The following is a 13,014-nucleotide window of genomic DNA, read 5'->3' as shown; positions in this document are numbered from 1 at the left end:
AAGAGAACATGAGTGTGGATATCTGAAATCTCTGTCCTGAGTGAACTACTTATTAAACAGCAAACACAGGCTGCACCTCTGCCTGGCAGCCCTGAATGAGCGTGTATAGGACAGACAGGGGATAAGCAATGAACTCAGCAGCTAAGAATGAAGCCTGTATTTCACAGAACTACTTTATATTTTCCCAGAACATCAAGTTTCCTAAATCTAAAGTGAGAATGACAGACTACCAATGGAAAAACAGACCATTGCCAATCAGGGTTCAGTACCAGGCCTTTTCTCCAGGCCAGCCAATTCCTTGCCAGTCTCACCTCTAAGGGCAAGTAGGTGTGCTTTTGTTCCTGGCCAACTTGCAGGCAGGGTAGATGGGGATACTTGAGCTGCAGGTTGTATTTCTGCTTGAAATACTGTGCCACTGTGCACTCCACAGTCTGTCCACTCTCCAGCTGCAAAGGAAACCTGTTTGGGAGAAGGGAAGGGCAGTGTCACAACCCCAGCCTTCAGCTCACCTCTCCAGACTTACAAACATGGAAAGCCTCACATTAAGCTCCATCCTGCCCAACCTCTTTGCCCGTTGTCACTCCTGGGGAAACAGGTAACACAAGACCCCAAAGGATAAGCCGAAGCCTTGCAAGACAAGTCAAGCAAAGATCAGGACCATATCAGATTGATCTGCATTTCTGACGCTGAGCCTAAACCCAGATACACAGTAGATACACACAGCCCAGCATAGCTTCAAGTCAAAAATGCAGGCGGCAATTTCTCCAAGAATAAGCCAAGGAGCCTGGCTTCCTTTTCTCCAGGGGAATAAACTGAGAGGGGTTCAAACATTTATAGAAGCATAACAGAAATCAAAGTAATGGGCTTGCCCTACAGAGACAGACCAAAGAGGAAAGTGACCCCAAAAGTAAAATTAATAGAGTATCAACAGATCTGCTGGGAGGGGAATGCTAAATCCTTATCTCCCGAACAAGGCCAATCTAGGCTTGTTTTGGGCAGGGATGGAATACAGAAGGAAAACATGTCTGAAATCTCAGCCCTCTTGCACAGAGACAGCATGGCTCAGTACCCCTGCCAACTTACGTCTGATGGCTAGCAGGGCGGCGGGTAACATTACACACGCGGTACTTCCTCTTCATCTGTCCACAGTGGGTCACTTCCACCTTCAGGCCTGAGACACACACACTGCTGGTCAGGTTTAGAATAGTTTGCTCCTGTGCCCAGGCTGAGTCTTTCCTCTGAACATGTCCCAAGGGGATTGATTCCCTCTTGCGACTAAAGAGTAAGTAGTACTGGCTCCCTCCCCAGCAAGCTGGGTGCTCACCCTTGATCTCCTTGGTGAAGCGAACACGCTGAGAGTCCGTGAGGGGCTTGGGCTGTTCGTCTATGTTCCTGATGTCCAGCACCTCACACATGAACTCAATCACGGGCTGTGCCTTGTAGAAAGCCGTGGCTGAGACTGTGGGGACAGGGTAAGCAGAGCTCAGCTCAGGTCCTGTCTCCCAGGGCAAATGGAGCCATTGGAATTCACACACTTTTCCTTAGAGGGTATTGGGATGGGGGGGAAAGGGGTGCCAGGGCTGTTGGAATTAGACTAGGATTGTGGTAATAGATTTGGGAGGGATGAGGCTGGGAGTGTGGTCACTGGACTTGGGGTGCCCCTGGCTCCATACTCTCCCCACTCACCATCAATGTTGAGCATCATCTTCCACATGGCTGGGCGCACAGACTGGTGAAAGCCGAACCAGACCTCGCGCCCACCCCCCAGCGGGTGGTAGTAGCCCTCAGGCGGTGAGAAGAAGGAGCGGCCCACAGGGGTGTACCTGGCAGGGACAGGCAGAGAACTGGTCCCTCGGGCACAGGCCCCCACCCTGTGAGGCATCCTGGGCACTGAGGAGCCCTGGCCTGGAAGGTAGGACACCAGGGCTTTAATGCCAGCTCTGATCTTTTACTGACTGCATGGCTGACCTTCTCTGCCCTGCAGGGACAGATGGGGTGAGGCTCTAGGATATCTAAGGACAGGGCTAGGGCTGTCAACCATTTAAACACACATGGATACTTGCCTGGCAAATGGTAGGACTTAAAATAATTTTTTTTCTTTGGATGGCACATGATAGGACCCTAATATGTGTTCCTTCCCCTCTCCCCCCAGCATCAGTCCTGCTGACATTAGTACCCAGATACTAACTATACCCAGTACCTCATGGATGCCAGGTGTCTCATGGCCACATCCAGGGCTTGCACAGACTCCAGGGGAACAGGGATCTGGCCACTGACCAAGGCCTCATGAAGCATGCGCCAGCTCACAATGGCTAGCCACTTGATGGAGACCTTAAAGATTCGATCTTTTCCTTCCCCAGGGATTGTCACCTCAAAGTCGACCTTCAGGAGAGTAGAAGACGTGAAGGACTGACAACACTTTGCCACAGACCAGGATTCTCTGCCCCCAACCATACCCTCATCCCTTGCATCTGCCAGGATTCTGCTCCACAGCTGATGGGGAACACAATCAAGACCTCACAGTAGGTTCAGCCCCTCAGTTTGAAGCCATTTTGGCTCAGCGCTTCTGTCACTCTCAACCTATCAGGAAGTCCTTTAGGTTGACTTTAAGTTCATCTCAGTCTGTTTATTAGATTTAACGGCACCTACCCACCTATTGTTCTAAAACACACTTTCTCAGGACAAAATACTAAAAGGCTCTCTGGACCACCACATTCAAGATGGTCTATATGGCATTTTTCTACCCCAGACTCCTGACACAGGCCAAGGCTAACTCCCAACCTTACCCGTTCGTTGCCAATGGGCAGTGCTGTGACAGTATAAATGTTCTTCTTTCCATCATACACGGGCTTGCGATCACCAAAGATCTGAGGCTTGAAATGCTGGACCATGTACTCCACCACTTCCCTGTGGAGGATAGGAATGGCCTGTAGAAGCCAAGACTACCACTTCAAGCTTTCGGAAGGAATGCAATGCCCAGGCAATGCCCCACCTATGATATTCACTGCTAACATCTACTCTACATCAACTTTCTTAAAATTCAATATTGCTCTGAAACACCTAGAAACTATTAAAATGCAGCTTCTCATTCAGCAGGTGTACAGCACAGTCTGCAATTCCATGTTTCTAACATGCTCTCAGATACCACTGCTGGTCCTCAGATTAGCAGGCTCTAAGGGACCTAACAGAGTGACAGTGCCTTTTGTATGAGAAGGGAAGGAGGCTGGGGAAAGAAGAGCTTGATCCTGTATCTATCCAGATTCTAGGCTGTTCCAAATCCCAATATGATAAGGAAACAAGGAAGGAAGGGAAGCAAACTCAACTGGAACAGGAATCAACTATATAAGATTTGCATCTTCTCCATCTTTCAAAGTCCCTAACTCCCTCATCCCATTGACTCTCCATTTATTATCGTTCCTTGATTTTATTTCCTGCCCTCCATCACTTAGATCTCAGCAGGTCCGTCATTTCTCGAAATCCCAACTCTTCCTAACATATTTGTCTCTCCACTTTCGGAACCAAAGTTCTTGACTACTCCCAGATAAAAACATTCAAAATGGTATCCTCAGATAACTGTAAGCACATGATTTCAATCCCAGTTAGGCTTCCATACTGCCTAGAAATCTTTAGCCGGATTATGCACAACATTCACAGATGACGTTGGACCTGCGTTTCCACTTTCCTCTAATTCCAGAAGCTATTCTTGCCTGCTACCAAAAAGCAGCTAGAATATTCCTGAAGAGGGTCACAGGGAAGCCACTCTCAAATTCCCAGGCCATGTATAAACATATTTGCTTATGTTTCTACTACAAATATGTATCAAATTTTATATATTATACATACTATTTACATATTTATATATGCATGAATTTTTCCTCACAATTGCAATGCGCTTTCCACTTACAATTCTTAACATATAAAATTTTGCTTTTCATCAGAATTATATTTAATAATAGACTAAGATGATTGTTTATCAGAATGACAAAGATATATAGCGTTATGCAGGTATGTCAGATGGGCACTAGGACACCCTGCCTATGGGATATAAATTGGTACCTACTTTTTAAAAACTGGCACTATCTTACAACTTTAAACTGTACTGGGCCAGGCCCAGCGCGATGACTCAATGGCTAAATCCTCACTTTATAAGTGATGGGATTACATATGGGTGTCCTGGCTGTTCTACTTCCCATCTAATTCCCTGCTTATGGCCTTTGAAAGCAGCAAAGGATGGCCCAAAGCCTTGGGACCCTGCGTCCATGGGGGAGACCCAAGGAAACTCCTGGCTTCAGATCGGCTCAGCTCCAGATGCTGGGGACATTTGGGGAAAGCAGCAGGGGATGAAAGATCTTTCTCTCTGTCTCTCCTCTCTGTACATCTGATCTGCACTGAGTCAAAGCCTTGGGATCCTACATCCATGTGGGAGACCAGAAGAAGCTCCTGGCTCCTAGCTTTGGATTGGCTCAGCTCCCGCTATTGCAATAATTTGTGGAACGAACCAGGAGATGGAAGATCTTCCTCTCTCTCTCTCCTTCTCTCCATAAATTTGCTTTTCAAATAAAAATAAATAAGTCTTTTTAAAAATTGTAGTGGTAGTCCATTTAGGCATGCGTCCTTCTTAATTTTGTAAACATCAGCAAAAATAAAATAAGCTTATTATATATATATAAAAGAATGCATCGGGCCAGCAATTCTGTTCCTAAGAAGGTCTGCTTCAGAGGCACTCATATTTGAAATGCCAAAGTGTATCTGTATATAACAATACTCAACATCATTTTGTTTTCTGTAGACGTTTATACTCAACATAAGTAGATTTCGAAAGATTATTAAATAAGTTATAAATAACCATTCAATGGAACTTCTATAGAGCTCTGCAGAAAGAGATCCGTATAACTGATATACCAAGGGACTTCAAAAAATGTGTGAAAAATTACAATTAAAAGGTAAATATTACGTGAACTTTTTAAAATCCTTTGTACTATTTTCCAAAATATGCCAATGGAAAATTGTAAGGTGCAGAACAAGATCTACAGAGTCCTATGTATGTTTTTAAACTTCAGTCTGAAGGCTGTGCCGTGATATAGTAGGCTATGCTTCTGCCCATGGGGCCGACATTCCATATAAGCACCAAGTTGAGTCCTGGCTGCTCCACTTTCAATCCAGTTCCTTGCTTATGGCCTGGGAAAGCAATAGAGTGTGGCTCATGTCCTTGGACCCCTGAACTCACATGGGAAACCCAGAAGAAGCTCCTGGCACCTGGCTTATGACCAGGACAGCTCCAGCAATTGTGGCCATGTGGGAAGTGAACTAACAGATGGAAGATAACTCTCTCTCTCTCCCCTTCATTCTGTAATTCTGCCACTCAAACAAAATACATTTTTACCTATTTATTTTCATTTTCATTTAAAATAAGAGAGAAAGACCTGGACAAATATCAGTCTACCATTTTCTATTTTCTGGCTAACTCCCCAAATGTCCACAATGGTCAGACTGAAGCTAAATACCTGGAACTCAACTTGAGTCTCCCACTTGGATGGCAGAGAATCAACTACTTAAGCCACAGTCTGCTGCCTGGCAGGCTTTGCAACAGCAGGAAGCTGGATGGGAAAATAAAGAGCCAGGACTCAAATCATACACTACAATATGGTATGTAGGCATTCTAAGCAGTATCTTAAACACAGTTCTAAAAGCTTACTTTGAACCCTACTTGAAGAGTCATTATCTGAAGTGGGTTTTAGTCTAACAGATACCTGTGTCACACACAGAAGTACCTGGGCTCAATTTTGAACTCTGGCTCCCGACTCCAGCTTCCTACCAATGTACAAGCTGAGAAGCAGAAGTGATGGCTCAAATAATAGGGGTTTCTAGCACTCTGGATTGAGTTCCCAGACTCTGGCTCCTGCCTTGGCCTTTACTCATACCGCAGAAATGAAACAGCAGATGGGAGCTCTCTATGCATCTCTTACATTAAAAAACAAAAACAAAAGATTTCTAAATATGTTATATTCATACATGCTTACATAAGCAAAGAAAAATCAATGTACACAAAAGAATGGCAATCATTGCCTTGGGAAAGGAACTGGGAGATGGGAACCAAGATACCAAGGAGACACTTCTTACTGCTACCCTTTCTAAATACTGTATTTTTAAAATACTGTACACAGTCTTAAAATAAGTGAATTATAGAAGGAAATATGATTTCTTCTAACATTAATCTCTTCAACTGTGTATCTCCAATGTTTTCCTGTCTCAGCAAGGGTATTTTAGTCCTTCCCTTTGTCCTATACCATTTGGTTTCTTTACTAGATCCTTCTCATTTACAAAGTATCCATCTCTTGTCCTGAAAACTACTCATTCATTCACTCATTCCAATATGCTGATATGCTCGGCACTACACTCGGCCTTTACAACTTCCCTCCAGCTTAATTCCAAACTATCTGGAAAACAGCTCTCTGCTCTCACTACTCTTACCACATTACCTTTCCTTCCTCCCTAACTCACTGCAATTACGTTAGTCTGACTGATGTACTAAAACCGCTCTGACAAAAGCCTCCAATTATCTTCTAATAGTTAAACTTTTTTTTTTTTTTGCATCTGCCTCAAAAACTTTTTTGTATTTGGTGATACTAACTACCCTCTGCTGATTGTTCTATTCCTTTTCTGTTTTGCTTTCAAGGTTCTGAGATTCAGGAAAATGAAGACTTCTAGACATGGCAGCTTGCAGGTGTATCACTCACCTGTTAACTCTGCGGGGACACTTGTCTGGCTTGATGTCCACCTCGTAGTGGTAGACGTCGATCTTAGGGATGTCCACTTCGAAGTAATTGGCCAGGAGCTTGATTGGTTTCCCCACAGTGCCAATGCCAGGCCGGCGAGGTGCCTGGAACACCTGCTGCAGGGGGGGCAGGTAGGCACCTGCAGCTACAAAACAAAGAAACTAGTAAGGGTGGAGTCTGGCAGCTCCTCTAGAGAAGGCACAAGGCCTCTGAGAACGGGGAACAGGAGAGTACAGGAGAGGCTTCCCTCCACCTGCTCAAGGACACTGAGGGCTTCCACTAAGTCAAACATCCCATCCCATGCTCTTTTTATTTTTTTGGTTATTATTGTTTTAAAAATCTCCCTCTAGTTTCAGAGATTACCTTTATTATCTATCTTAAATTTTGTCAATAATTAGTAAGTTACCATTACAGGTTAAGCAGGGAGGTAATAAATATGGATCGCAGGAACAAAATCTTCTATTCTTTCCTTTAGTTTCAGACAGCTACCTCCACCAGGGATCTAACAGACCAAAAATGCCCTACTCTCTGTCAGGCAGATAGTCACGTCACACATTATCATTCTGAAGGTAAAATGGCATCATCTTAGTGCTCCTCTGCAACACAGGCAGATAGAAGAATCAAATAAAGCCAGGCTGGAGAGGGTAGGAACAGCCTTTGAAAAAGGACTAAGGTAACTAGATGGTTAGGATTTGAGAAAGAAAATTGTAAAGGACAGCTAGCAACTGGAGACTCCAGAAAGGAGAGGAACTGAAATAGCAGGCTGAAGAAAAGGCCACAACCAGAGGTCACAACAGAAGGCTTCAAATGGGCCTTGGGAGGAGGGAAGGCTGGAGCTAAGGGTCAGGGGTGCGAACTAGGACAGGAGGCTGCAACTGGGGGCTGTGAAGCCACAGTGTGAGGGGCCAAAGGGTTGGGACAGAAGTAGTAATTAGCATGCTGGGGAAGGCAGAGGCACTGGCTCTGGGCAGAACACACATTCTCTCTATGACCCCACTGATTTCTTCCATAGGGAGGGTGCTGACAACAGCAGAGGGGACCTATGTGAAGACAGGGGAGGCCAGTTTCAGTTACTTCCTTCTCTTATGCCACTCACCTAACTGCTGCCTCAATCTTATTTTCTAGTTTGGGGGGTGGAGGGAGGAAGGAAAAAACGAAACTTCCTAAGAGAAGCCTTTGTCCACTGCTACCATTGTCCTGGCGTGGAAGACCAGTCCAGGTGGGAGGAGAGAGGGATAACCCAGCCAGAACCTCCCATTCTCAGAGCTTTGGTTTCAGGCAGACAGGCTTGAGGGGAAGGGGCCTCTCCTTCTCTGGAGGGTCAGGAAGAGGTCAGAACAATTCAGGGGAGAGGCATACTTCCCAGAGCTAAACCGCAGTCTACCTCCAACCAACCTTCAGGCCCAGCCCCACTCTGCAGACAGGAAAATGGAGGCCCCACGTGGAAGGAAAAGCCCTTCAGCCCCACGGGGAAGTGAAAGCCTAACTACTAGCACCTGGCTGCGAGTCCCCAGAAAGAGAGGGCCAGTAATTGAGCACAAGTCCACAGACACAGGCATACTCCTGCAAAGAGGCACGCGGGTCCTGACAGCTCACCTTCCCTACTTCTCACCCTTACTGCCCTCAACGGGAGCGGTGCGAAGGCAGGACTTGGGCTCAACAGACAGGAAGTGAGTGAACAAACAGAACTACGGACACATCACGCCAACACACGAGTACCCAGACACGGGAACAACCACAAACTGTGCACAGAATCAACGTACACCCTTGGGGGTGCAGCTGGGAAGGCACCCTTTTCTCCTCCCTAGTTTTTGGAATCCATTCCTTTCCTTAAGTCTTTAAGGCTCAATAAGTATTTGAGGCCTTGGGAGAAAAACATTCCCCACCCCCGAGCTGGGGGCTGGGCAGAAATCACTGGGGATGGGAGAGAGGCAGTCAGGTCTCAGAACCTCCACAGGACTGGACGCACCCTTTTCTGCGGGGAGGCTCTGAGAAAACCCGGGAGCCCACAGCGCTTCTTTACCCCGAGGCAAGGGAAGGTGGGACAAAGGGGGGGTCACTTCTCTTCCAAGCCATCCCAATCTATACAAAGTATCCTCCTTAACCCTCCCCTGCCCCCAGCTTTTAGCCTGAGAAACAGAGACACTTCCCTTCAGGCCCAGACAGGGACAGACGGCCACTTTGTAATGCAGATGAGGGCCCCAGCACAGAGGACAAAGCTCGGGCCTGGGGGAAAGGGGCGGGGCCCTTCCCTGCAGACAAAAGCAAGGAGGGAGGGGCCCTGAGAAGGACACTCCCCTCCCCCCACCCCCAAGCTCTGGCTCAGGAGTTCAGGGCCCGTGCACTTCCCAAGGAACCAGACTCCCTAGGCTGTTCAAAAGACACAAATTCAAAGCTAGGTCAGCTAGTGTGTCAGCAGAGAGCAAGAGATCAATCTCTAGTAAGGAATTGTCCGTACCTGAATGGACACAAATTATTAAGCAATCACATAGGTTGACACTTGAGTGTGAGCCAATTCAGTCAATAAACAGACACTCTGTGTCAGGGTCTATGGGTTAGGCATTCACTGGATTCAAAGCTAAACCAGACAGTGCCTCTACCCTCCAGGAGCTCAGAGTCCCAGCACACATGCTTGGAACACAGCTAAACCAGAGACAGCCTGCACACAGGCCTCAGTTGTGTGTTGTCTCCTCGGGACACCACTCCACCAGCTCTAGCAAGGAGGCAGTCATGCAGTCCCTCCATCAGTAGCTTCTAGACCAAACTTCACTCACACCCTTCCAGGAGGCAAAGCCTAGCCACTAGGGTTTTACCTAGGCTATAGCAAACGCCCCACACCAGCTTCTAACTGTTTTCCTAGAAGTTTGTTTCTTACAACAATGTCAATTTTTTCATCATTTCAGAGCCCTTCAGGAATGCATCAGGGTAAAATCATTAGCAGTCTGGAATGGGTGCCAGTTCTCAGCAATCCACATGGACCTCAGTGACTTCTGCCCTCACTGTGGTCACAGGTTGTTAGAAAGTCTTCAGCCTAGAAAACCAAGAGTGTTCCTGGGACAGGAAGAGCACAGAGGGCGTGGAGTCAGTTGCTCCCTCTCACTCCAGCTTCTGATGACCAACCCAGTCAGAAGAGAGGGCTTAAATTTGGGGTGGGGAAGTAATCAATAAGCATTTGTATGTCACTAAATGGATTACCTAAGTGGGCTGTTAAGAGCTATTTCCAGGGATGGGGGGTGGGGGGTGGGGGATCAGGTCCCGTCTAAATAGCAAAGATTCTTCCACTAGGTAAGAAAGTTCATGGGCCAAGTGGAAATTCTAGTCCCACCTCCAGACCACAGGAAAGGAGGTAATCAGAGGTGGTCTAACAGACTTGATGCTTCTCCCTTTGCAGAGTAAGAGACCTGAGCCACAAGAGGTACAGCCACCCCAGCACCCATCCTGTGGGCTCCATTCCTGACTCAGTTTCTCCTGTGTTGTTTTTCTCTCCTTTTCTCCTGACTGCCGGTGCGCATAAAAACCAATTAGGACTGTGACTCCGGACCCACCATGGTGAACTGGACAAACACCACTTCTTCGAAACAGCTTTCTTAAAGGGTGAGTTCGGCACTAAACATGGTCCTAACAGTTTCTGGGCTGCAGATGGGGGTTGGGAAGGAGGCGGGACACACCCGTGGGGCACCAGAGCCTTGAAAAGATTCAAGTCTAGGATCATCCTGCAACCTCAGGAGACAACTCAATAGAAAAGAAAGGCAGTCAGGGATTAAAGTTCCCACCTTTACTCCCTATTGGGCCAGCCAGGCAAAGCTCTTCCAGGTAGACGTGGTCCTGTCCTTGGTCCCTCAGGAACCAACACCTCTTCTCAAGCCCTTCTCCCTGGCTTTCCTCAACTGTCAGAAATCGACACTTGGGCAGTTTCCCTCAACTCATTCTAGATAAATTGTAGCTGTCTGGCTTCAGGGTGAAGTACCCCTAAGACAGAAAGAGGGACATTCCCATATGCGGTCTGTAGCATACGCTCAAGAGGGAACGCACCCCAACAGCGCGATCCTTTCTCCACGCCAAAACAGGGCTGGGGTTGGGGGGGGGGAAGGGTGGGGATATTCGGGCAGCCACGCCCCCAGCCATGTCGGGCAGCCCCTTCCAGCTGCCACCTCCGCGCATGCTTGGGCGCCTCTGCTCTGGTTCCCCAGCCGCAAGGGGGGGAATCCCCGGGCTGGGTCCCCATCCACCACCCACCCACCACCCACCACCCACCACCCCCTGACCCTCATCCCGTGTCAGGCCCGGTTGGGGCGGAGCTCGCAGCCCAGCTCTGGTGCCTTCGCCCAAGGGACATTCCCTCAGCCCACCCGGGTTGAGTCCCCGCCCAGGCAGGCAGTAGCTCGAGACCCATCTGTGTTGCCCCCCCTCCCTCCTGGACACCTGGAGCCCGCCCTGTGCCACCTGCCGGGCCTCTCCTTAGGCCTTCCCGGATCTGCAAGAGTCCTTCCTAGCGCTAGGGCCCTTCTCCCGGATGGATCGCTACCCTCAGAACTGCACCCAGCCTCCTGGACCAGCGGCCCCCATCTCAGAGCTCTCCTTACAGGGTTCTCCCCCGGAACTGCACGCAGCCCCCCTGGAAACTGGGCTTCCCACCATCCTCAAAGAGCCCCTCTCCTCACTCGGGAGCCCTCCTCGCCATCGGGAACCATGCTCTGCGCGCGGGAGCCAGCTGGTCCTTGGAGCACGCACCGCTCCCCCTCCCAAGGGCCCTTACCTGCTCCCGAGGGTCCCGCTTCCATCCCATATACCCGTGCGGAGGTCAGGCGGCCCGGAGACTGTGGAGTCCAGCGTGAAAGGCCTAGGTACCCCGCACTCTCGCTGCTCGGGCTCCCGGGCCGGGCTCGGATCCCCCCCCAAGCCCGGCCGCTAGCACCGCCGCCCCCGCAGCCTCCGTTGCCGCCGCCGCGGAGCCTGCAGCAGCTCCCCCTGCGAGCACCCGGCCAGCTGCCAGTGCGCAGGCGCGTCCGCTGGGCCCAGGGGGCGGACGGGAACGAGTCAAGCGGGGCGCTCCGACGGCAACAAAGGCCAATGGAGAGGGGCGGGGGCACCGGGGACCGGAGGCAGCGGCCCCTGGCGGTCACCGGGTCACCCTGCAGCCCAGCGGGAAGGCTCCGGTGCCAGCGCCCGGAACCGCGCAGTGGCGTAAGTGGGGCGGGGCGACCCCCGCCCCCTCCAGCAGCCCAGGCTGTCTATTCTCCCAGACCTGCAGAAAGCCCGCGCCCTTCTTCCGGAGCCATGCACCCTTTACGGAAACCCCACCTCATTCCCAGGTTCCCTTATAGTCGAGCACCCCATCATGCAAGGGTCTTGCCTCCCCACCTCTCTTCCCAATCGCTCTCATCCTTCAAGCCCTGATTGCAAAGCGACTGCCTCGGCCAAGTCTTGCTCCGACCCCAGTTACTGAACTCACTGACGCCACCCTCTCTTCCAGGCCATGTGTTGGGCGCAGAGACCACAGATATGTAAAAGACCCTGCTACACCTGGAGGATGTCACAGTCTGCATTTAAGTGCTGCTCCAGAACTTCATCTGCCCCACCTGTGATGCACCTGCCCCCCTCGTTCTCATCTTCAGCTCACGCCTAAACTACCAGTCTGCTTCTGTTCTCACCAAGCCGCTTTTAAAATGTCAGAATCCAAAGGATGATTCTCGGTTATTTTCTCCCACAACATCTGAAGCTACCTCTCCCTTTCTAAGACTTCTACTTGGTGTCAGCATTTTGTGAAGTCTCCTATTACCTCAGTCCTTTTATTCTTCCTCAAGGCACCCCTCTTTCTTTTGCCCCATTAAATAGCTGTTTGTTGTGTCTGCAAATCCAGTTGTCTTTCCACTCTCTATTCCTCCATCAAAAACCTCATCCATTCTTAGGGCCCAACTATCCTTTTAAATCTCCATCTCCAGCCACATCTCTGATTTCCAAGTCAGCTGGACAGCTCCACCTGGATGGCCTACCAGCTTGTCAAATATCAAGGGTCCGAATCACACCCCTATCTCTACTCCTACAGCCATACACCCTTACACCCTTGTCCTATGCTTCTTGTTTCGGGGAATGACACCTTCCTGCCAAAAGGACAAGCTCCTCTGTCATCTTCCTATTTCACTTTTGACCACATTTGACAGCTCTGCCTCCTAAGCTGCTCTCCAGGGACTCCGCTGCCATCTTCCTGGTTCCTCGAGCTGACCATATCTTATATTGT

The 13,014-nt window shown here is 49.3% G+C and overlaps 1 protein-coding gene across 2 annotated transcripts in view; it reads right to left on the bottom strand.

Moving 5' to 3' along the window:
• Positions 1-11,854, bottom strand: part of LOC101519628 (protein argonaute-1) — a 36,174-nt gene extending 24,320 nt beyond the window's left edge. The window contains exons 1-8 of one of the 2 annotated variants that reach the window (XM_058678814.1): positions 11,533-11,854; positions 6,738-6,921; positions 2,787-2,907; positions 2,201-2,382; positions 1,687-1,823; positions 1,325-1,459; positions 1,084-1,171; positions 312-459 (exon numbers count right to left, since the gene is read on the bottom strand). In XM_058678814.1, coding sequence (XP_058534797.1) covers positions 312-459; positions 1,084-1,171; positions 1,325-1,459; positions 1,687-1,823; positions 2,201-2,382; positions 2,787-2,907; positions 6,738-6,921; positions 11,533-11,557 — 1,020 coding nt within the window. In that variant the 5' untranslated portion in view covers positions 11,558-11,854. The remainder of the gene's footprint in view (positions 1-311; positions 460-1,083; positions 1,172-1,324; positions 1,460-1,686; positions 1,824-2,200; positions 2,383-2,786; positions 2,908-6,737; positions 6,922-11,532) is intronic. The other variant, XM_058678816.1, reaches the window with a different exon arrangement.
• Between the last annotated feature and the right edge of the window lie 1,160 nt (positions 11,855-13,014).

This window comes from Ochotona princeps, chromosome 2 (genome assembly GCF_030435755.1).
Source record: "Ochotona princeps isolate mOchPri1 chromosome 2, mOchPri1.hap1, whole genome shotgun sequence".
NCBI lineage: Eukaryota > Metazoa > Chordata > Mammalia > Lagomorpha > Ochotonidae > Ochotona > Ochotona princeps.
The sequence above is the reverse complement of the archived record's forward strand: the minus strand, read 5'-3'. Positions and strand labels throughout refer to the sequence as shown.